Raw genomic sequence first — 25,261 nt, forward strand, 5'->3', positions numbered from 1 at the left:
GGAGCGCAGGGAAGAGGAGGCGGGGGAGGGGAGGGGGAGAGAAAGGACGGAAGAAACCGAGGAAGATGGGGAGAGGAAGGGGGAGGGAGCGAGGGAGGAGGGAGACAGGCGAGCGAGGGCGCAGGGAAAAGAAACGCAAGGAAAGAAGAGAGGAAAAGGAAAGAGCGAGGAAACCGTGGGGCGATGGGGCGGGGTCGGAGGAAAAGGGGCGGGGGCGGGGAAAATACAAATTAAAATTTACAAATCAAAGGAAGAATGGAAGCCCAGCGGCTCGGCGGGCGCGCAGAGGTGCGCCGATGCCCGGGTGCCGGCCCTCCGCCTGCCCGCCTGTCAGTCCCGCGGGCCGAGCACTGCTCCGCAGCTCCCTCGCGGCACTCCGCCCGCCAGCTTGAGTAGAGGCTGCGAGCTGCAGCTCCGAGCGCAGGAAGGAGGGGAGGGGAAGGCGGAGGAGCAAACAGGAGGAGGGGAGGAGTGTGCGCGAGGGAGGGAGGTGGGGGAGAGCGAGTGTGTGTCTATTTCTGGCTCGGGAGGGGGTGGTATTTGCGGCAGAGATGCAGGGGCGGATGAGTAGGGGGTTGGGGGGGGAGATAAAGGATTCCACCAGTTTTCCTCCTCGCTTTCCACGCGGAGGCGGGACCCGTTCTCGGAGGGCACCGTGGTCCTCTGCCACGCCCAGAGTGTGGGGGGCAGTGAAAAGGATCTGTCGAGGAGATGTGAGGCGCAGGTAAACGGGACTGAGACAGGGCAGCTCATGATGCAGGAGGGAAATTGCGCTCGTGGGACCGGGAGAGATGCTGGGAGCGGGGTTGGGGAAGCCGTACAATCCAGGTTGCTTGTTTCCCCACCCCCACTCCAAACTGTGGCGGTTTCCCTCCAGGAAACTCCCAGTACCATCTTACTTCAGTCTCGGAGGCTCTCGGCTGCCCTCCAGAGGTAGGGGATACTCCCTGGGGTAGGGCAAAGGGGTTGGGACAGGGGTGGCTCGGAGAGACAGGCCTAGGGCTGACGGGGGAGGGGGCTCAGGGCATGGAGAAAAGGACCAACCGTTGGGATTAGGAGATTGGATTGCCATTCTAATTGACCTTGTCAAAGTCACTGCACCCCTTTGGCTCGCTCTCTTCTCTTACAGTGGTTATAATACCAGCTTAATGGGTAAAAGGGCTTTGGCATTGTAAAGCGCTTTGTCAAACCTAGGAAATCAGTTGGAGGCTTAGCATGGGTCCCCTGCAGGCCTGATCTAAAGTGGGACTGCAGAGCAATTTAAAAAGACAACATTTTCCTTTCTCCCTCCTCCCACTTGGACTCAGGGAAGAAAGATAGGGTGGAAGGGGTAGAGGCCAAGAGGGATGGAGCAAGCAGCAGTCCGCCTAGGGCACTCCCTCAGTAGAGGGCGACACTGCCCATTCTCCCATGGCCTCCCAGGTCAGTGCCAAGTTGCCTGAGCAAATGGTTCTCAGGCAAGAAAATGAGGAACAGGAGAAAGCAGAGGATATGACTCTGGAAGCAAAGCTTGCTCCAGAAGAGGTGGGGCCCAGATAGAGCCACACACTGGGGATAAAGCCCTAAGAATTCTTTTTTTTTTTTAGTTTATCTATTTTTTTTAGTGATCTCTACATCCAACATGGGGCTCGAACTGATGACCCCGAGATCAAGATTTGCATGCTCTTCCGACTGAGCCAGCTAGGCACCTCAAGAACTCTTTGCCAGAATGGGCTGTCAGATTATCTGCCCACCCCATCCCCAACCTTCCTCTCTCTAGCTTCCTGCCTGTCCCCTTAGAATCTGAACAACCCTGTGCCTGGGTCTCATGGTTCACCCACTTTCCTAGTGCTAATCGTCACAGCCTGCCTGGTGTGAGAGGTATTTGTGTACATGTCTGTCTCCTCCACCAGCACTGGAGCTTTCTGGGTTCAGAACTATGTCTCTCAGCACCTTGCAGGAAGCAGATGCCACAACTGTTTAAGCAAAATGGATTTGAAGGCCTGAGCGCTGTGTACTGGATCTGTCCCCTCTATGACTCTTGGGTCCTGGTAGTGTCTGTCCCCAGGCCTCTGCCTTCCATAATCCCAGGGCTGGATTGAGATACAACAAAATCTACAAGAACAGGGATCATCACCGAGAGGATGTGCTTACCACAATACCAAGAACACACAGTTCTCAAGCAGAGGGGTGTTGGTAAGAAGCATGGGCCCTTGGCTGGGCTTTGGTCAATACATAGAAAGATGGAGAATTCTGCCCTCAAGGAATTCAATGTCTGACAGGGGGAGTACAAGATAGACAACACAGATCTGGGAAAATAATCATCCTGACCCTGTGAAAAAACAATGTCACATACACCAACACACTCACCACAGATAGGCAGACACAGGTATGTGTATACTAATTTCAGGAGTGACCGGAGGGAGACCGAGCCCTGAAGAGCAGGGACCCTGGCTGTCTCATTCAGTGCTGTAACCCCAGAGTCCATCACTTCCTTCCTAGGGGCTGGGTACATGTGAGCGTAGGAATAAGAGACTGCCACCAGGCAGAAGAGGTGGAGGAGGTCTTAAAAGCTTCCTGAAATACTAAGCAGTATAAACAGAGAAGGGTTCAGACCAGGAGAGCAGAAAGCAAGAGGTTGTTCGGGCTCACGCCCTGCTGCCTCAGAGAAGCAGAGGAAAGGGGCCGGGTGCAAAAACTTAGCAGAAGGTCCAGAGGGCACATGCAGACTGGCCTCAGAGTCTATGTCTAGCACTTAGGAAACTCAGGGGTGGAACCAAGTCTTGTGATCTCAGATAGGGAATGACAAGCAATAGAGATCTGGTTAAAGGGACTTTAGGTGGTATCATGCCAGAACTTGCCCCGGCCACAGAGAGCACCCAAAGGTGTGGCCAGTCCTGGGATTTTTCTCTCTGGGCACACATGAAGTCCTCATGCTTATGCCCAAACATAAGATCCCAGCTCAAGGAAGGGACCGAGCCCCATCACTGGTGCCAAGTCTCCGGGTAACCATGCCCTTCCTCCCCCGTCCCACAGGCCACCTTTAATGAAACTGCAAACAATCACTTCTCGAGTCCTCATCCTTACTTAGAGGTCATTCCCTAATTTGCGCCAGACACACCTAATTCAATCACACAGGAACCTCACCTTTCCTAAAAATAGCGATTTGAGAATCTGGGGATCCTTGTTCTCTGATTTACCAGGTTACAGTAGCTCTTGCTTATTATTTCTATGTTCTTTCCCTGTATGTAAAATCATCTCTTTAGCAGACAAGGAGAAATTAACTGGTTGCCATCTGGCTGAAAACCATCATTTCCACTGTGGTCCATCCCGCCTAGTGCGCACTTCTGTAGGCAGACCTGACGCTGTCACCCCTTGGTTTATTTGGCTTCCCGTCTCCAGTAGGTTTGTAGGTTTGCTCCTGTCAAATTAATCTTCAGAATTACTATGAGGCACTATTCCACTTTTTGCTCTGTCCACCTGTACTTCCTTGTCCCCGCATGCCCATTGCCCCCAGAAGCTGACCCTCCTTTCTTCCAGCCCTCGCTGGTCCCTGCGTGCAAGCCCGATCTCTTCCTCGTCTTTACTCCTTTTTTGTTCCTCTGTGCCTCCTCTCTGGGGATAGCTCATGCCCCAAATCCCAAGTCCTTTCCTTTCCTTTCCTTCAATAAACAGCTCCTGAGGGGCGCCTGGGTGGCTCAGTCGTTAAGAGTCTGCCTTCGGCTCAGGTCATGATCCCAGGGTCCTGGAATCGGGCCCCGCATCGGGCTCCCTGCTCGGCAGGAAGCCTGCTTCTCCCTCTCCCGCTCCCCCTGCTTGTGTTCCCTCTCTCGCGGTGTCTCTCTCTGTCAAATAAATACATAAAATCTTTTAAAAAAAATAAAAATTAAAAATTAAAAAAAATAAACAGCTCCTGAAATTCTGCCTCCTTTGAGGAGGATTGTCTCCTCTGGATCTGTCTGTGTCCAGAAGATAGGCACTAGCCCCCCACCACTGGCCCCCCACAATCCCCCCTTTAACCGCCCCCAATCCCTCCTGCACGAGAGGCCACCTGTCAGTTTATGAGATGGAAAACACCTTCCATGCTCATCTCATGAGTTAATTCAGTGCTAATCCCCTTGAGTGCTAGTCCTCTCTCCGTCCACGTCCACCCGGTACTGCTCATCTTCTCGATGCCACTCTCTAAAGGGCTGTGCCATGGCCATGTGGTGGCCTCTTTATTTATTTATTTTTTAAAGATTTTATTTATTTGTTTGACAGAGAGAGAGATAGCGAGAGCAGGAACACAAGCAGGGGGAGTGGGAGAGGGAGAAGCAGACTTCCCGGCGAGCAGGAAGCCCGATGTGGGGCTCGATCCCAGGACCCTGGGATCATGACCTGAGCCGAAGGTAGACGCTTAACGACTGAGCCACCCAGGCGCCCCGTGGTGGCCTCTTTAAATAGTCCTCTTGGCATCCTGGAACTTTCAGACACTCCCTAATGCGACCTCTCCTTCTATCTGGTTCTTTTTTGATTCCTTTCACATCCCTTGAGTTTCCCACCATCCTCTACTGCAGTGGGAGCCTCTGCTGCCGTGGCAACAGCCATTCCAGCATCAGTCGATAAAGCCAATATGTGCAGAATGTTTCCTTGAGTGATTCCTAAAAAGAGAGGGACCTGCCCTGTCACACCATAGCCAAACCGCCCTGAGCCCCTCCCACTCTGCCGTTTCCTCTTTCCCCAAGCCACAGAAAAGATAGGCTGGGGATGGTCTGATGAGAGAAATCCTATGTGATGAGGGAGAGGCCCGGCTGGGCAGAGAGTGGGTCCTGGTGATGTCAGTGCCCTGTGGAGAGCAACTGGATTCTGCCCAGTCTCCAAAGAGGAGGTGGGGAAAGAGGCTGGTTTGGAATCATGAAAATCCTCAATTCCCAGCTCCCCAGAACCACTCATCACCCCACTCCTCTATCTCCAAAGGCAATGGCACTTTCTGTGATGGGGTGGGATGAGTGATTTGACCACATGTGTTGACCGAGAACTTAAAGCAATCTGAGGAATGAAGACACAGGCATACAGCCAAGGAAAGGCATGCTGTGTGATTTTACATTCTCACACCATGTGCTGGGAAACAGATGCAACCCAGGTTGTCCGTGGGGGGTCTGCGGGCTCCCCCATTAGACTGGGGAGAGAGGAGGACAGGAAAAGGTAGAAAGGAGAGGTGGGCTGCCCCCACCCTGTTGACCTTGAAAGGTAACCTTGGGAGAAGAGGGGATCTGAGGGAGGGGGGAGTGGGCAGGTGAGTCCAAACTTGGCTCCGACAAGGGCCAAGTCAGAGCAGGGAAGAGGGAAGAGTTTTCTTGATATCTGAGCTCACAGTCATGATCAGGAGAGCAAGAGCTAGGCACCTAGTCCCATGGCTCTGCAAGCCTAGCCCACCCACCCTGGGCCAGGCCAACTGAGTGACAGACACCCTCTTTGAGTCTGCCCTCCTCAGATCCCTATGATGAGGTTTTTTTCATCACCTCCCTAGCAGATTCCAATACTTATGCCTTTGTGGAAAGCCCTCCAGCATTGCTCCCCACCTCCTTCTGTCCTTTTCTCTACCCTGTCATTCCCCTATGTCATTCCACCCATTGGCAGGGACTTCTTGAGCACTCAAAATGTGCGCAAGGCCAGGCTGGAGGCTGCTGAAATGGCCGGTGCTCAGCACAGTCTCGTCTACATCCTGATGACCAGCTCCCCATTGCTCACCTCCTGCTCAGTGCCTGCTACGTGCCCGCTATGAGGAGTGCTGGAGGATTGACACAAACTCCTGTCCTTGTGGAACTCCCTGTCTAACGGGAGACACAGACGATAAATGAGAAAGAAATGTTAACTACTACAAAGTTCTCAGGAGTAAAACAAAGCAGGAAGGGGAATATGAAATCTCCAGCGGTAGGGGTTGAATTTTCAGTATGGTGGCCAAATAAGGCTTTAGTTAAGAAGATGACATCTGAGTAAAAATCTGAAGGAAGAGAGGGAGCAATTTATATGGATAACTGGGGGAAGATATCCAGGGAGAGGGAATAGCCCTGAGGGAGAGTGCGCCCGGCCCAGCAGCAGAACCGCATGGAGATCCGCGTGGCTGGAAAGGAAGGGGAGGATGGTGGTAGGCAATGAAGTCTGAGATATAACTGGAGGCCAGGGCGTGGAAGGCCTTCTAGGTCATGACAAGGACGTGGCCTTTTACTCTGAGTAGGATGGGAGTCACTGGCAGGTTTGGATCAGAGGAGTGACAGGACCCAGCTTCCCCCTTGAAAGGGTCACTTTGGCTGCAGCGCTAAGCTCGTGGGCAGAAGAGTCCCAACAGCGGAGGTGAGAGAGGATGGTGGCTTGGAAGTGGGTAGTTACTTTGGCAGTGGCACAAAGTGGTCAGACTCTATATTCTGAAGCCATTAGAATCTGCTGATAGACCAGGTGTGGGTGTGTGGGATTTACAGAAACGGAGCGTATCCCAAGGATTTGGGCCTGGACAACTCTAACACTGGACTGGCCTTCAACCAAAATAGGGAAGACTTGCGGAGGAGCTGGTTTTAGAGAATATTTTGGAGTCTTCTGTTCTCCTCGGCCCTTCCCTAGGACGCCTTCCCTGACTCTCTCCACACAGTTCGTTGTAGCCACTTCAATAATCTCTGAACATCCAGAGCCAAAATTTTTCATTCACTCCTTTGTGTTTCCCAAGGATCCATCTTTGGTTGGTCGACTGATTATGAATTTTTCCTCAAAACCCATCATGGCTCTTTGCACATAGTGGGCTCTCAGAAATAGTTGGTGAATGACGAGCAAGTAAATGAATGAATGCGTGACTCAGAACAGATGTGTGGGGGATTGTAAACAGCAGTGACCTCTCAATACCCCGTGGTGAGAGACACTGCAGCTGGTATGCTGGAATGGGAACCAGGCTCTGGGATGAGGTCCCAGCAACATCTTTGCTTCCTTCTCTGCAGCCCTGGGCCACAGGGAGGCCAGCAGACCCTCTCTTTGCCCCTTCAAGGGAAGCTCCAGTTTTTCGGGGGAGTGACCTGGGGACATATCACAACTGAGACCCTCTCCTCTCCAACATCTCCATCTCTGCTCTACTCAGAGGTGTGGAGAGCTTTGTGACATCTCTGGGAGACAGAGGCAAGAGTGAGCAAGGTGTCCTCAGAGCCCAGGCTCCCTGGCATATGAGACAGTCTCAACTGGAATTTGAGCCCCACCCTTCGCTGCCATCTGCAGAAGAAAAGGGGCCAGTGGACACAGTGGTCCAGCATGGATGCACCAGCTTCCTCATACCTCCAAGGGCCTCATCCAGGAAGCCTTCCCAGATTGATCCACTTCCTTCCTCCCAGCCCAGCTGCTACTTTGCTTTGCCAGGGCATTGGTAGAAATATGGATTCTGCAAGGCCCTCACTCAGCATCTCTGGTCCCAGGAGGCGCCCAAGCCCAGGGGTTGGGAATTTTTCTTCTGGGCCACAAGGTCAGCAGTGCAAGTTCAGAAGAGATTTGCTGTTTGCCCGCCTGTTGGGGGAAAATCAGGCTCAGCAAACCAAAGGCTGGGAGTAGAGCCAGGGATCATAGGCCTTTGTCTACCCTCTGGCCTAACTGTCTCAGGGAGAGCTTCTAGGAGGGTAGCAATGCTGAGAAATTCTAAACTACAACCCACATTCCTCAGGGCTCACAGCAGCCTGGATGCACCTCCCCTGAGCCTCTAGGCCAACAGGACAGGGATGAGCCTACCATCTGGTGAAATGGGAAGGGCAGAGAATAGACCCTGGGAAGGCAATAAGTCACCTCTTATCATACAAGGAAACAGGACCCGAGCCCGAAGTCCAGCATGTCCAGCTGCAGGTGCAGGACTGGGCTCTCCAAGTCTGATACCTGCTGGTACAGAGCCAGAGCTGACCCTGCGAGGCACTCAAGGCCTTCACGGCTCTGGCTCCACCACCTGGTAACCTTGCCCTCTCATGCTTCCTGCCTATCCTCTGGTCCAGGCCTAATCCCACCCCTGCTCCCTGTAACCCAGATGCCCACTGCACCTGAGGTTTGCATGGGGGTCTAGGAGTGCAGTCACATTAAAACTGGCCCACAGGGGTACCTGGGTGGCTCAATCAGTTAAGCATCTGCCTTCGGCTCAGGTCATGATCTCAGAGTCCTGGGATCAAGCCCCACATCCTTGTCCTCCATCATGCTCCCTGCTCAGCAGGGAATCTGCTTCTCCCTGCCACTCTCCCTCTGTGCTTCCCACCCCCCACTCTCTTTCAAATAAATAAATAAATAAATAAAAACTTAAAAAAAATAAAACTGGCCCATAGAATCCTGGGGACAAGGACAGAGGATTACTCCCTTGGTGATCTACAGCACCACCAGCCCCTTGGTAGCTCAGCCTCATGCCCTTTGTCCTGGGGTCCTGGTCACTTCTAGTGGACTTGGCAGTACTAACAAGTGCAGGACCCCTTCAGGACTTCCCTCTTCTCAAGTCTTGGAGGTCCCGGTCTCTTGACTTGCTACGTGGCCTTAAGAGAATGCCTCCATTTTCCTGTAATGAAACGTGTTCTCGTTGGTTACGTAAGAAATTAGGTGGAAGTACGGGGTGGAGAACCTCTCGAATCCCTCTGCTCATGGCCTTACAGCAGGGAAAGGCCGAAGGAAAACACCTAATCTAGACGACTCTGAAATTGCACTCATTTAAAATTAGATCCCTGTGCTCCTTGCGCTAATAAAGAGACCAGGATAAGAAGTCTTAGATGTTTCCCACATGTGTTTGGCTTGTGTGTTGCCATGGCAACTGTTCCATACACATCCATTGGGGTGTTCATTGCACATTGGGCTCCAGATGAGCTCTGCAACACCCAGGTCCACTGCCCCTAGACTAGGACCAGCCCAGATCAGTTGTCATGGCAACCACAGGCCTGTGACGGGGGACGAAGAGGGACAAGGGTAGCCTCTGTGCGTGCAGCTGTGCCTGTGTGTTGGCTGGAAACACAAACTGCCTGTGTGCATGTATCCTGTTATAAGGGCAAACCTAGAATCCAATCTGACCTGTCCATGCAGAGTTGATTGTTTTGTTTTGTTTTTTTTAAAGATTTTATTTATTTATTTGAGAGAGAGAGAATGAGAGACAGAGAGCAGGAGAGGGAGGAGGGTCAGAGGGAGAAGCAGACTCCCTGCCGAGCAGGGAGCCCAATGCGGGACTCGATCCCGGGACTCCAGGATCATGACCTGAGCTGAAGGCAGTCGCTTAACCAACTGAGCCACCCAGGCGCCCGCAGAGTTGATTGTTTTAAGGTCACTGAATCACAACACTAAGTGGAACCTCAAAGATCATACTCAACATTCTGCTTTAGAGCAGAACTGACCCATTTGTAATAAATCCCATTACCTCACTATGGGCCAAGGAAACCCAAAAACCTGATGAGAAAAAACAAAAGGTCCAAACCTGAGGTTGTCTGGCCAACGCTGTGATACTATTACTGAAGGGGAGAACTTCCTAATGTGTGTTCACAAACTGGTTTGTGAAGGTCCGTGAAACCAACCGTCAAATATAAGTTTTGTGTTGTGAAGAGTCCATTTGTCTAGGGAGACAACCAGGTTCTGAAAGAGGTCCTTGATGCTAAAAAGTTAAAAACAACTGCAAGAATAGGGAGAAACCTTTACCCACCTGACCCAGAACCAGCTGGGGACCTTCTCACTACTCTGGAGAGAAAGACGCTCACGTATCATGGCTATACCCATTCTCTCAGCGGGCACCTCTGTGCTTTATGAGAGTTTTTGTTAGGTTTTTATTTACTTTTTATTTTATTTTATTTTTTTTAAAGATTTTATTTATTTATTTGACAGAGAAAGACACAGCGAGAGAGGGAACACAAACGGGGAGTGGGAGAGAGAAGCAGACTCCCTGCCGAGCAGGGAGCCCGATGCAGGACTCGATCCCGGGACTCCAGGATCATGACCTGAGCCGAAGGCAGTCGCTTAACCAACTGAGCCACCCAGGCGCCCTTTACTTTTTATTTTTAAAAGATTTTATTTATTTATTTGACAGAGAGAGACACAGCAAGAGAGGGAACACAAGCAGGGGGAGAGGGAGAAGCAGGCCCCCCGCGGAGCAGGGAGCCCGATGCGGGGCTCGATCCCAGGACCCCGGAGATCACGACCTGAGCCGAAGGCAGATCACGACCTAAGCCGAAGGCAGACGCCCAACAACTGAGCCACCCAGGCGCCCCTTGTTAGGTTTTTAAAGAGACATTAAACTTAACACAGGAATGCCATGGATTCATATTTCATTGAATTTTAATAGAATAATCACTGGCAATTACTTAGTATATAAAAACTGCTCTGCAAATGTTAAGAATAGTCATTGGTGTGGTGGGTGGGAGTCTCAAAGCATGATGAGAACTCTACCTTTCACCCAGTCTGATTTCATCACAAGGAGCTTACCACTTCTGTGCTTCTTCCTGCCCCATGGAAACCCAGGTTCTCAGGCAGGAAGGATGCAGTGAGCTCACTGGGTCAAGCTCCTGCCCCTGGACTGTGCCAGTCTTTATGTGAACACGAGAGCTGCTCGCCCTCCACTTCTGATGGGGCTGAGCTCTCCTCCCACTCGGAAGTTCTCTTATCAATGTGACCTCGATCATTCTCAACACAGAACACACTCATTTGCTTCTCCAGCCCTCTGTGGAGGTGGAACGATTTTCTTGAGAGAAGGGATGACTAAGACTAACCACTTCTCTGTCCTGTCCCCTCCCCGCAGGGCTTGGATGACCCCACACTCGCTGACCCTCTCTCTGCCCTGACCCTTTAATTATCTTCAGCTCTCTCTGAAGCACAGGACTCCCACAGCCCGGGAGCCACACACAGGAAGGCGGGGTTTTGATTCCTTCCGCCTCTTAAAGGACTCAGGACAAGGAATATTATGACTGGGGTAATTCTCAGCACTTAATCTTCCTGCTTATTGTGTCTATGTCGCTCACTCTCTTCAACTGCCTCTCCCCAGAGCTCCTTCCATGTAAGCCTGCTGGGCGGCCTTATTGTGGGGGGGGAAGTCTCTCAGTGGGGGACCCTAATCCTCTTATCAAGGGGATAGAGGAAGTGCAGGGAAGGGGGGGGCACTGTGTTCCGGTTTCTGCCCATTCAGTGGTGCCAGAGGGAGGGACTAAAGCCTCTCTCGGAGCCAGGGCTCCTTGAGATGAAGCTGCCTGCAGGCTCTCCATCTGCCTCAGGCCTTCCCAGGGAGACCCTGTTGTGAACAGGATTGGCCAGCTTTTGCCTCCAGGGATGGGACAAAGACCTGTGAAGTCAAGTCTTTAGGGCATCATTGAAACAGGGTTTCTCTGGATTAGTCATGGAAGTTTCTCCCCATTGGTCAAGGAAGGACAGTGGTGAAAGTTTAGCAAATAGTTCAGGTTCCTTCCTCCTCCCATGGCTGAAATTTCTAGCAGCCCCAGAGCCCCCTAGGTAACACTCTGAAGTTGTAAGGGGTAGTCGGATCTGGAGAGATTCCTAGTAACTGGGCCTACCTCCTCCCAGTACATATCCTTATCCTCAGGGCCTTCCCATGGCCCATAGGCACACAGAGAGAGAATTAAACAAGAGGCCAGGGCTTCCCAGGAAGAACTAAAGAAGTTCCTCTCAGTTGGGAGAGCTGAATCTCCAGAAACCTGCCAGAAGGAAGCTGAGTCGAGGTCAGACAGGTACGGGGTATAGGGGACAATTCTCTACAGGAGAACCATTTTGACATTCCACTAAAATGGCTCCCACTGGGTCAAATTCACTGCTTGGAGATTAATCCCATTCCCTGCCAAATGCTGTCTTGAGAAGTCACTCAGTCTCCTCCCTCCCCCTTCCTCCTCCTAAGAAATAGAATCCAGATCCCTCTAGTTTCTATTTCAAACTCCTCCAGCAGGGTACCTCAGATGACCTCACTTCTCTGGCCTCTTCCTTCACAGGCCCCCCCCCCGAGCTAGGCTCTGTCCTGCTGCTCATCCCGCTGCCCCTCCCGGCCTCCCGGTGGCACCCCAGGACTCGGGACATGTTTCCCTCCAGCAAGGTCATGGCATGTATGGCTAAGAGAGTGACCTCCGAAGGCCAGCTGCCTGGGTTCCAATCCTGGCTGGACCACCCTGGGCATGTCGCATAGCCTTTCCTCATTTCCTCATCTGTAAAGTGGGCATGTTAGTAACAGCACTCTCCTCAATAACGAACAATAACACATACTAAGCAGTTACTATGTATCAGTGCTCCTCTAAGCACTTTATACATTGGTGTATTTCGTCCTCATTGTGAAGGTACTGTCATCATCATGGAGGCACAGAGAGATTAGATCATTTCCCCAAGGCTGCACAGCTAGCAAGTGGTAAAGCTGTGATACGAAGCTGGGGAGCTGTTCCAACTCTCACACGTTGTTAGAAGGATTGAAGGTGCTTATTGGCAGGGCCTAATGCAGAGGAAGCCACAGCAAGTGCTAGCCAATGCTACGCGGTATTATGATTACCTCCCCTCCCAGCTCCTAGAAGCCTACTTGGTCCCAGACAGCCACCCTGTTTATCCAAACCGGCCCTCAAGAGACCCCCGAACTCCCGAGCCTCCTCTGGCCCACAGCGGCACGGAGCTGCCTGAGCCCTGACAACAGAGCTAATACCATCTGCCCCTGAACTCGGCCTGTGTTTTCTAGTCAATTGTCTGCACGTCCTCTCTCCACGGATGGCTGGGACATCAGGCTCAGCTCAGCTTGAAAGTCCCCAGAGGGCAGGGGACACGGCGGTGTGAACTCAGCATGAAATGACACAGGTTTGGGATGACAGAGAAGCCGGTGACATCCCAGGGCTTGCTCACGTTGAGGAAGATGTCAGCAGGACTGTGGCTCCCTGACCCTGTTTCCTTCCCCACCATTTGGCGGAGGTTAAGGGAGACAGTGTGCCAGTGACCCAGTGAGTGCTGGGAGCAGCGGGAAGGCAGGGGAGCAGCGCTGGAAGGCTGGAAGGCTGGGCTTTTTGACAAGCCCAGATTCAAATCCTGGCACAGCCCCCCTAGCTGTGTGTTCCCGGACAAGCTAGTTCATGTAACTTCTCTGAGCTGGAGTTTCCTCATCTATTCCACAGAATAACAGTTCCACCTGCAAAGGGTTGCATAAGATGCTCGTGAAGGACTTCACGGGAAGAATCTAGCACGGAGCCCTGCACCTAGTAGGTGTTCAATAAATGGTAGTCATGGTTACCATTTGGTCATTTTAGAGTTGGAGACACCAAAAGGCAGGAGTCCTGGCTTCAATTCCCCTGCTAACGAACCAGGCAGTCGTGAACAGGTCTGTTTCTCTCTGAGCCACATCGCTCCCCATGGAAAATGAGGCCACATGTGGGTGATGGGGAAAGTTCATTAGAGCTTTGACTTCCTGTGTTCTTTGATTTTCCAAGTCATCAGTAGCCCTGGGATACTTGGATTTGGCCTGAAGCCCCCAGAAGAGCACAGGGGGCTTGCCCCACTGTGCTGGACCTAAGAGCCCTGAACAAACTCCTCTCCCAGGGAATGCAGTGACCAGACCTCTCTCCTGCCCCCCGGCGGAGGGCACACCAGGTATGCAAGTTTTCTCAGAAGGGGGACTCTATCCCTGCTCCCAAATTCACAAAACATGAAAAAACTTAATTCTGCCTTCAAGATGGAGTCGGCTCAACAAGGGAGAAGAAAGAAGGAGAAAAACAAAACAACTCCAGCATGAGGCCAAACTCTACACTGCCCCTCCTATTCTATATATATCAAGCCTTGTGTGAGAAGCAAGGCAGGGAGGAAGCTCTAGCTTGTTCCCCAGCAACACATGTGATGGTGAGAGAAAGTACCCTTCATTATGTGTCCACTTAGCACTCAGTCAAACATGCCACAAAGTGGAAGTAATTAAGGAACCTGTGTCAACCTTGGGGCGACCTTTCCCAGTCCTCCTGCACACGGCCTCACACATGTGGGCACACAGAAATGTCAGCACTGGCTTCCACTGGCTTTCCAAATTAAGATCTGATGGTGGCAACTAAGGGGAGTGTTGGCAGATGGGACCAGCACGGGGCCCTCACCAGCACAGCCAAGCGAGCCAAGAGTGCGTCAGGGCACACACACAAACACCCATGGGCTAGGTGCAGAACACCCCTGGGACATACGAAGGCCAAGTCCCAACACCGCTGTGTGGTGGCAAGTCATCGTGGGAAATTCTCTTCCTGCTCTACAAAGCTTATCCCACCTCATTTGGACTCCATTCCCAGGCAGAATAAGGAAGAAAGTAGTACAAGGCTGAGAAAGGTCTTAGTCTTCCCTGCTCCCCTCAAGGCCTCTGTCCCCCCAGATGCCTGGATGCCTGAGAGGACCGTATTGGGAAGAGAACAGAAGAAAGGCTGGTTGCTCCTCATCAGCCAGCAAGAAGCAGGTCCACAGAGGATCAATGACTCCACAACCCCTGACCTTGGGTTCCTTATTTACTCTCTCAATTCACCATTTCACCAAACACTGATCAGCGGGCACTGTGCTAGGTATGGGGAGCAAGACGGGTTCACAAACAAGAAGGAAGGATGTTTGAGCTACAAAAGAAAGCAGACCTGCCCCTTGTCGTCTACAAATTGATATGGGAATCACATGGTCAATAACTGTGCTGGGTTCTGTGAATGACACCGATATAGGATATGGTATTCTATTCTCCAAGGCACCCAAATATCCTTCTACAAATTGAGGAGCATAATGCCAGTGTCCTCCTCGTGCTAGAGGGCCTCATATGGGCAGGACTGACTGGGCTGCCGGATCAGCTCCTACAAGGGCAGGTCACTGCCAACCGATCCTCTGGGTCAGACTCACTGGAGTGAATCTCTAGCCTATGAACTCCTTGAAACAGTTTCAGAGTCTTACTCATCTCTTTGTTTTATTTTTTTCTATAGGAATGCCATTTTAAATTATCTATCTATCTATCTATCTATCTATCTATCTATCTATCTATCTATCTATCTACTTATTTATGATTAAAGTAGCCTCCATGCTCAATGTGGGGCTTGAACTCATGACCCCAAGACCAAGAGTAGCATGCTCTCCTGACTGAGCCGGCCAGGTGCCCCTTATTCATCTTTTACCTTAGTGCTGAGCACAGTGTTTGGCACAAGGCAAACACTCATTGATGGTTTGTTGACTGAATGAAAGAAGAAAAGAATGAATGAATCATGTCATGCTCTGAGTGAAGTTCAGAGGTAGGGGAACAGGGCATAAAATGGAAGTCTTCCATCGTCTCCCTTCTCATCTCTGTTTTCTTCAGGCTTAGAGTGCAGGTTCCCCTACAAAGCACAAGCAGACCCTAAATCTCTCTCTCCATCCAACCCGTCGGCATGCTCAGCATAGCCTTGGCCAACGTGGATCGCCATGATGACTAGGGCATGGCAGAGCAGAGGCAGTGAACCTGGTTTCTCCTCCCCAGGAGCCTTGGAGGAAGCAAGGGCTTCTCCCTTTTCTCCCACCTCCAAAGGTTCACTGGCACTCCACCTCACGGAGGAACCCAACCTGGGATCTATCGGACATGCTCAGAGCTGGCTGGTAAGGATGGTCTTCCAGCTGACGAGCCTGGGGGATTCCTAAAGTCAGGCTGTGGCAGATGCTAAAAGTGAAAGTCCTCTCCCCAGCTCATCGGATAATGATTATGAACGAGAGCCTAGTTAGGTGGAGATCATTAGACTCCCACAGTGTGGCATACCCATAAGGAAGCCATTACACTAACAAAACTGCAAATGTAAAAATAGAGCTCCACATAGTTTCCTGGTTACCACATTCTAATTCTGATGGTTTCTCAGTGCCAGTGACATTTGGTTTCCTTTGTCCCCCACCATGCCCTGGTTCCTCTGCGGGCATACTTATTGTGGGAGGCAATGGCTCACTTTCTAGATGCCCAGGCTCCACCCCCACAAACCTCCTCTACAAGGCTTGCCATGGAGTGAGTGTTGCTTCTCTGTCTTCGGGGTCACAAAGGCCCTAAGACCACTGCTGGCGCCCAGGCCGGCAGAAGGCTCAAAGGGCCCCGCCCCCAGCCTAGAGGAACACCCAACCACCTGCACAGAGGGGACGAAGAAAGCAGGAATGGCATTCTACTGGGGTCCAATGGCATCAGGGTCAGGCTGTGTCGTATACCCGAACTTTGCCCACCGGAGCCAAGCACCGAAATGAAGCTAAGACAAAACCTCTGGACAATCTCAGGTTTGCCAAAAGCAAGCTCATCCTTTTCCTAGGACAAGCCCCCTTTGGAAACTAAAGGACAGACAGAGCTGGTGCCCTGCAGTGTGGAGTCTCGAGTACCTCTCGTGCATACACAGTCATCCTCTAGGTATTTTTTAATGTTGCAGGAATATCAACACACACACCTAAACCCCGCTAAGAGTTTAGAATCTGACCAATCTAGGACCTGACCTATGGCACCCAAGCATTCACCCATCCGCTCACCAGTCATTCAGTCAGAGACACCTGCTGAGCACCTGCCGGGGGCCAGACACTGGCCTGAGGATGCACCTGGGGACACGCAGCATCTCTGCCCCTACAGAGCATCACTGTGTTCCAGGTTTGGGGCTCTTCTTGGTAAGCCTCACATTCTGGCTCCTGAGGCTCAGGCACCAGTACGACATGCATCAGGTGATATGTTGTGACTACCGGGTGCCCCAGGGAAGGTGACAGGTGTGGGAGTGGCCTGGGAGAGGCAGCAGCTGTGAGGCAGTTAGCCAGATGGCTCTGGGCTGCCTCGCTGGTTCCCAGCACCTCCACTGTTCATCTGGGCTTTGCTTGGAACCTGGCTCTTGGTTCTCAATCTCCCAGCTCGTTACTTTTTTTGTCATGGCCTTGGTGACTCCCAGACCTGAGCACTGGATAAACAGGGCACCCACTGGCCACTTTCCTCTCCTGACTTGGACGTGCCCCTGGATTTGATGGACCAGCCCTGGGTTGAGCCAAGCATGGCAAAAACTCAAAATGCAATTCACAGGCTGATGGCTCATTGTGAAGAGAAAGACCTGTCTAGCCAGGTCTCTTCTCCCACAGGGGCAGTGAGACTTCTAGTCTGGTGGCCTCCCCAGCCCAGGAGGAAGTCTTTCCTCTAGAACACTCACCTGCACAGGAGAAGCTCTCCTCAGTCCCAACAGGGCAGCCGGAGTAGCCATCAAGGACCCAGCTAGCCTGAGGGAGGGGGCCAGGTTCCTGGTCCGTCTGAAGCCTGTGGGACAGAGAAGGGGTGGTCACTCATCACAGAGGTTGTCCTGGCCTCGAAGCTTCTCTAAGGGTCTAAGGATACCCCCTTGGAGCTTGGTTCTTCTCCGGTGCTGGTGCTCTACACCCCTCTGGGCTGGGCCTTCCCTGGCAAGCATGCATACATGTGTGTACTCAGCACGAAGCAGGACTTGGGCAAAGTGAGGCCAGTGGTAGGGGCAATAGGGGAACTCGTGAGGGCACTGGGATGCCTGATGCCAGTCACCCTTTGGTGTTCCACCGATCCCAGGAACACAAATCGCCCACAGGACAGAGGAAACCCAGAGTAACTCCAGGCCTTGGGTCCTGCGTCCTGCCATGGTCCCTAACCTCAGGCTGTGCCTGGATTATAGCCATGTTCACACACAGAGGGAAGAGCTTCCTCTGAAGCGCAGGTCACCGACTCCTTATGAGAGCTTAGGGGGCACACAGGCCTCCTTGGGCTTGCTCACAGTCCAGGCAGTGAGGAGGTCAGGGAAGATGGAGGGGTAGGCTCAGCTGAGGTCACAGCGACTCCCAGGAGCATAAGTCCATGCTGGGCCAGTGTGGCAGCAGGAAGGAAGGGTGAGGTCTCCGGGCACCAGCTCCCAAGTGCACGCAGACTTCTGAGCACAACCCCAACCGTACAATCGCTCCCAGGAACAAAGGCTGTGGGAGCTTTTATTATAGGCAATTACCCTGGGCTCTCAGAGCTGGCCCGCCCACCCGTCCGCCCGCTGTCTCCAGCTAAATGGACCCTTTGGCAGCTTGGCAGGAGGGGGCGGGGAGAGCTGTGCAGGCAGGAGGGAAAGTTGATGTCTGGTCCTGGGGCCGGGGGCTGGGCTGGGGGACCCTGTGAGTCTCCAGTGCTACTGAGATTTGTCTTCCTCTCTCTCCAGTTTTTCCTTTTTTTCAACCCAGATGGCTGGGACTCTGGGCTCAGCTCTGCTATTAACTCACAGTGAAATGCAGAGCAAATCTCTTCTCCTCCAGGTCCCACTTCCATCATGGGATAGAAGAGATGGCCTCCAAGGCCCAGATCAGTCTGACAGTCCAGGGTTGTGTGAGGTGTTTGCTGCTCCTGCGTGGCTCTCTCTAAGCCACGCAGGCAGTGTCGGGCTCTTGTGTGTCTGCAGGCCCCTGAGCTGGGGGCTTGCAATAGAGCAGGGTGGGGGGTACTCAGAGAAAGCAGGAGACTTCGTCTTGCCCTGAGGAGTGCTCGGTCTGAGGGGGTCGCTCACCATGTACTGCTGTCAATTCAATATCAGCCTGATGTTCGAGTATCAGGGGGACAAAGAAAAACTGGAGTTGGTTGGTTTCTTGGAAGAAATGAATATAGACTTGGGTTTTTGAAGGGATGCAACATACTGGTGAGAAAGCAATAGGGCATTCTACTGGGGAGAGGGAATTCTAGGTAATGTACATGTTTCACTGAATAGCATCATATATGTAGACCTAAGCACCGCCTGACCCAGAGCAGGTAGCAAGAACTAGCGTTAGAAATACAAATACTTTGCTGTCATGCTTGTTGGTGCCATAATTATGCTGCCAGGGTGAGTGGCGTGCACTGGCCCAGGAGCACCTTCCTGGTTAGAGACACGGAGGCCTCCGTGTCTCTAACCTCAGTCGGTTCTACACTCTCATCTCTGCCTGCCTCCACCTCCCCAAACTCGGCCAGGGCCCCAGGCCTCCCCTCACTCTCCAGCCCGAATGGACAGTGTCATCTATGCCGGAAGCTGGTTAGAGGTTGAACCAGAGAGAAGAAAACCAATAACCCTACCCTCCTGACCCCACTGACTGCACCCTCCTCACTGAAGTCTGACCAAAGGCCAGCCTGAGGAGGGAAGGAGAGAACTTTTGGAAAAAGAGAACACTTGGCAGATGGAGAAAGGCAGCCCCAGGGTACTGAAGCTGTAAAGGGCTCTCTTCCAGGAGAGCAGAGGAGAATGAGGCTGAAGATCTGCGGAAACCAGCTATATGAGAGCAGAGGACCTGGAGAGCAGATTGAGAGGCATTTACGCCTTCTCTGGGGTCCAGAGAGCCGGGGGGACCAGAGGGAGGCGGTGGCGGGTCAGAGAGGAGGCAGGAGATACACATCCTTGGGAAGGACCGCACCCGGACCCCGTGGACAGAGACGGCTATGGAGGATAGGGCAGGGCAAGAGAAGGCTGGCGATCTGCTCCCTGGAGAAGCAGGTGGGGCAGGACAGGGCTGGAGATGGGGAGGGAGCACGATAACCTCTGTTTCCATGAGCAGCTGGGACTTTGCAGAAGGCCAAGGTGCCGGGGGTGGGGGCAGGAGATTTCTAAGAAAACAGGATGTCTGTGCCTTCTAGGGAGCAGATGGTAGCTCCTTGGCTATGCAACTTGCAAGGATAGCCCAGCCTGGCCTTTGGCAGAGTGACCCGTGGCAGGCGCGCCAGGCCCCACAGGGTGTACTGGGCTCTCTTCCATCTTCCAGCGGCACCTAGGGGTGTCCCTCGTCCTAATCCGCCCTTGCCCGAACCACGGCCCTCCCTGCAACCCTAACCCAGGGCCTGAAACAGGCAAGGTCTAGGAGGTGGATGGTGAAGAAAGCTGCCCACCCCCCCAGCCCCGGTTGGTACAACACATTTCCATTTCTGTTGAAATGCAAACATGCAATAAATGTTTGCTGAGTGAAGAAACACGGTTCTGTTCAAGTTACATTGAAATGTTCAAAGGAAGAAGTTCTGACCTCTGGAAAATGTCAGAGTCTAAATCTGCCAGGGGACGTGTAGGGTAGATAATGTAAAATCTTAAACAATTTAATGCCCAGACACTTTTCCCGAAGGTTGAATTCAAAATGAAGGATGTCAGGTAGAAGGAAATCAGGTAGGAGAAGAAAGCCAAAGAGTCACCAGGGAGACGCTGTACTGATTGGGAAAAGGCCATTCGAAGGAAGGTCTGCCCTGCATGTGTGCTTCCTTGAGTTCTCTCACCAGCTGGAGAATCTCAGTGGAGGTCACGAGGGACAGACGGACAGACACAGACAGGAGGAGCTCCTTAGGAGAAGGAACATGGGTGGTACATCAGGCAGAAGAGATGCTCCCAGAGGCAGGGATCACCCAAATGAGAACTTCCTTTGATCACAGTGTCAGCTAGAATTCCTGCCATGACGGGAAGCTCACTGCCTTATCAGTCATTTGTAAACCTCTCCAGTTGCTGGAAAGTTCTTCCTCCTGAGCTTCCAGTTTGTCTCAAACTGACTTCTAACCACCGTGACGCCAACTCAGTGCTCTGGAGCCGCACCAAGTAAATCTAATCCATCTTATGACATGACAGCTCTTCAAATATTTGAGAACAGCTCTCAGACCCTCTCTAACCCTCCCTTTTCCAAAGTAAACTGCTTCAGCTCCTTTAATCATTCTTCTAACGCCTTGCTTGGATCCCTCACCAACCTGTTCACCTTTCTTTTTTTTTTTAAAGATTTTATTTATTTATTCATGAGAGACAGAGAGAGAGAGAGAGAGAGAGAGGCAGAGGGAGAAGCAGGCTCCCAAGGAGCAGGGAGCCCGATGTGGGACTCGATCCCAGGACCCTGGGATCATGACCTGAGCCGAAGGCAGACGCTTAACCATCTGAGCCACTCAGGTGCCCCACCTTTCTTGAAATGTGTTTTTGGGCATCGATGCCCTTTTAAAATGTGGCGTTCCTAACTGTGATACTCTAAAAGAGGCAGGACCACATGGCGAATACAGTGGGACTACTGGCTTCCTGGTCCTGGGCCCCGGATGTCTCTAACTGTATAAGAATGCCTGGAACTTTTCAGAGACCAAGTCACACTGTTGGCTTCTAGTACAAGTGAAAGCTCCTAGTAGTTCCCCCCCACCTCCACCCCAGATGTTCTGCTGCTGCAGAGGAACCCCCCCACCCCGCCCTGCCGTGTCCCGGGAATGGTGTACAAGCTTTTCTAAACCCTAGATGTAAGTGGGTTTCTCCTCACACCAGCGCAGAGGAAAAGCCCAGGAAATCAGGCTAGCCAGAGAGGTACTTAATTTGCATTTGAGCGTTTCAAAACTGTGTAACACTTAATAATTAAAATTTAGTTTACTTAATGTGGCCATTTTAGTAAAGATATTTTTATTAAAAAAATGATGTACTTGATGGACCGAGGCCCCCTCCTCTTCGGGCTGGCTGCTGGGTCGCAGCTCCATGCCTCCCTGCTTCCCTCCCCACCTGCTCCCCCCAGCTCACCTGTACTGGAAGGGGGCCACTGTGGCGGTGACTGGCTGACTCTGCTGATGGCTGGAGGCGAAGCTGATGGCCCCAGGGGTGGGGGAGGGGCGTTTGCTTGGCACGGGGCTGCACCCTGGGGAGGAAGCCCCTGATACTGCCCCGGCATCAGGCTCCAAAGACCTGGGGACCCCTGAACTTCTGTAGTTTGCATCTCTTTGATCCTTTCCTGGGTAGTTAGGAAGTTTTCGACCTTCAGGAGCCCCTGGTATTTGAGTTTCTCCACGAGAGCTTGTTCGGGACGGGCTCCTGCCCCGGCTCTGGCGGACTGGAATCCCTTCTTGAGCCACCTTCTTCTTTCCCTGGGTGCCTTGTGTCTCCCCAACTCTTCTGGCCCCAGCCCAGCTGGAGAGGGCTGCTTTTGGGGTTGCCCTGGGACTGCTCCATGGGGAGCTGGAAAGGCCTTCACCACCCTCAGCTGACTCTCTCACCACCCCAGAAGCCTTGGGGGAGCCTCTCCCCCGGGAGGCCTTAGGAGAGGAGTTTCTGGAAGGACCTCCTGCCTTGCCCAGTCTTGGGGAGGCTGCACGCTGGGGGCTCAGGGCCAGGCCGGCCTGGCGTGGCCGCGGCTGGGGAGAGGCGCCCGGTGTATGAGTCCTGGTCTGGGAAGCAGCTCGAGGCACAGGGATAGAGGAGGCATAGTGGGGGCGGCTGGCAGAGTTCACGTTGGCCATCCCATTCATGGTTAGCAAGGCAGCAGTGAGGACTACTGTCCTGCAGAGAGAGGAGAGAAAAGAGGATCGTTAGGCCCCATCCCAAGCTGCTGCTCCTGAGTGTATAAAGGTGATGCCGGGGTCAGGGGAGGAGGCACAGGCATTCGGGCTGGGCATCAGGGCTCCTGGCTTCACATCCTGACTCGGTCAGTGCCTGCCTGCCTGCCTGACTCTGGGCAAACCCCATTACCTCTCTGCCCCGAAACACTGCTGTGAAGCTCATGTGAAGACACGTATGTGGAAGTGCTTTGCGAACCATGATGCTCTGTACAAACGGGGTTCATTTAACTTTCCCTGACTCTGCTCCCCTCCACTGACCGGGGATAGACTCTCCTTCTCACAGCCCCTCCCTCTCAGACCCTTCCTTGTAGCCTGAGTCTAGAATCCCCTGCCCACAGTAAACCAACTCCCTTGTGCCTTCAGCCTTTTCTCTGCATGTTCCTTCCACCTGCCACTTTATCTGACAAAAGTGCCCAGGATTCCTGTCCAGTGGAATGTAATCTTCCAGATCCCACTGGGCTCAAAGGTAGAGCAGCCAATCCCGACCCCCGCAAATCATAAACTTGGAAACCTCCCCCCGACCCTAGGCTCCTGCCACCTGGCTCCTACCATTCACTGGTCCTCATTGACGCCATCTCTCCTGGTCCCTCCCCACCGTCCCTACCCCTCAGTTACCGGAGATTTGGGCACTGGGCTCATAGGCTTCCTCATAGCCATTCCCTATGCACCCTCTGGCCCAGCGCTCAATCCCTTCCCTCCCAGACCTTGATCCATTAATTATCCCATCCCTCTCCTGTATCTTCAACCTCTCCTCTTCTACCAGCTTCTCCTCCCCGCCATGTTAATTAATGAATTAATTGCTCTATTAATCACTTTCATTTCCAAGGGAATTTGAAGCCATTTACAAAGACACAATCAATCAATTCCAGATGGATGAAAGAGTTAAATGTATGAAATGTAGAAAACGAAACCATAAAAGAATTCGCAGAACACACGCATAAATGTTTCCATAATTTTGTTGTGGGAAAGGCCTTTGGAAGCCCCACGTCAGAGGCAGAAATTATAAAGGAAAACACTGATAGACTTCAGTGCATAAAAGTGAAAATCTCTGTATGGACACAAAAGCCCTTTTAAAAAGATTCAAGCCATCAATAAACTATGAAAATACTTACAACATATATGGGGGACAAGGGAATTCTACCAAATCAATAAGAGAAAGCAAATGCTCCACAGAATAAAGAGTAAAAGACTTGAACAAGGAATTCACAAAGTAATACATATAATTGGCTAGAACCTAACAAAAACAAAAGTCCTCCTTAAAATCGAAGAGATGCAGATTAAATGTTATCATCTTTGCTATCAACTTTATTACCTTTTAGAAAAGGTATAATATCCAGTTTGGGCACAGGGCCACAGACACTGCTGTGGGAACGATGCCAGACCTAGAAATGGTCCCAGGGAGAGGAGGAAAAATGTAGGCAAATGATTATGTACGAGGAAAATGCTTAAGTTGACTCTCTAAGGGTAAACTGGCCCTGGGTGAAGATGGAGACAAAGGACATGTGGGCAGAGAAAAGACCACCACGGTATGGCTGGTCCACCTGAGCCCACTGGGGTGTCCCCTTTCATACTGCAGAGAAAGCTGTCAGCAACTGCACAGGACTGGTTATGGCTGTTGTCAACCTTTCTCTGACCTTTGACTCTGTGGCCCAGGACCAGCTACAGGCTAAACTGTGAGAAGTCAATATAGACCTCTAAACATCGATGGATTTATAGAACTACAGTGTGAAATGACTGAGAGTCAGGACTTAGAGGACTGTTCTGCTAACGGAGGAAATAATTTCCTCTAGGAAGAGAAATGCTCTGACCCCCTCCTCCTTTCCTCTAATTTGTACTTTAATGATTTGATGCCATTACTGGATGAACTAAAGTAGCCCCCACCTCCTCCAGCAGAGAAGGCAAAGCCACGTGTGTTCAGGTGACCACGACCAAGCTTACCTCCACTCCTCCAGTGGCTGCCCATCACCTAGGCCCACAGGACCACATCCAAGGCTTGCCTGACTCCTGCCTCCTTCCCATCTGTCTCATGCCCACCTAACAGGCTGTAGACCGAAAGGACACTCTAAGTCACCCTCTGCCTGCCCACAGTCTCCCATGGAGGGCACAGCCCCAACTTGCCAAGGACAGCCCCACAGGAGGGCCTGAGAAGTACTTTGACAAAGAGATCTCAGAGGGTACTAACAGCAGTCTGCAAAATAAGAATAGGACAAAATCGAGCAACTGCAGTCAGGTGGAGAAATAGGGGGTCTTTACTATAAGGAGGAACACCATGCTTTAGCCTGGCCTCAAGACGGTAGCAAGAATTCTTCCCCAGTAGAGGTAAGAGTAGATTTACGTTGTCATCCTCCTGTCCAGCCACTGCACTAGTTATCAGCTACACGCATCAGTGACAACACCCAACAGGACCAGAGGGATAAGAATAGACCTGATCAAAGGTGTGTGTGGTCCCTGAGCTGCTGACCTTGGCCTCCAGCACAGAGCTGAGCCACGCACTGGCCAACTGAACGAATCAGCTGACCACCCATGAGAAGGTCCTAAGACCACCGACCCACTACAGCTCACACCCCTGAGACTTCAGCATTCCCACGGTCAATCCCTCCACTGGCACAGTACCACCCAGGCCCCTCCTGCCTCTCCCCTTAGGCCTAGTCCCATCAAACCCCAGTGTGGGGACCATGGCCATGTAGGCACCCCAGCCCACCCCCTCCAGGAGATATGTCTGTGATAGAACCCAGAACTGCATCTTGGTGCTGCCTGCAACTCTCCTGTGAACTGCTCCCCTACCCACATTGTAGTGCTCAGGGATCCCCCCAAGAGCCCAACTCACCTACACTGTCCTCATAGCATCCCCAGGCTCCCCTTGGCCCAGGCTCTCCCAGGCCCTACATCTAGGACTGGCCAGATTTCCAGCCAAGAGAGCCTTAAGGCCGAGGAAGCTGCTTCGACTTCACTTGCCAATGGAGCAGATGCAGTTGCTGCTTTAACTGGATCATCATTTTTTCAAAAGCTCGATGGGAAGAGGATTTAAAAACATTCCTGTGG

At 52.2% G+C, this 25,261-nt stretch overlaps 1 protein-coding gene across 3 annotated transcripts in view; it reads right to left on the reverse strand.

Annotated features, from left to right (window-relative positions):
* The window catches only part of NAV1 (neuron navigator 1), a 244,790-nt gene that overhangs the window by 149,639 nt on the left and 69,890 nt on the right, over positions 1-25,261 (reverse strand). For 2 of the 3 annotated variants that reach the window (XM_035010341.1, XM_035010342.1), the window contains exons 2-3: positions 21,408-22,160; positions 17,079-17,182 (exon numbers count right to left, since the gene is read on the reverse strand). In XM_035010341.1, the coding sequence (XP_034866232.1) occupies positions 17,079-17,182; positions 21,408-22,129 (826 nt within the window). In that variant the 5' untranslated portion in view covers positions 22,130-22,160. The remainder of the gene's footprint in view (positions 1-17,078; positions 17,183-21,407; positions 22,161-25,261) is intronic. The other variant, XM_035010343.1, reaches the window with a different exon arrangement.

Source organism: Mirounga leonina, unplaced genomic scaffold (genome assembly GCF_011800145.1).
Source record: "Mirounga leonina isolate KUSES-001 unplaced genomic scaffold, KU_Mleo_1.0 Mir_154, whole genome shotgun sequence".
NCBI lineage: Eukaryota > Metazoa > Chordata > Mammalia > Carnivora > Phocidae > Mirounga > Mirounga leonina.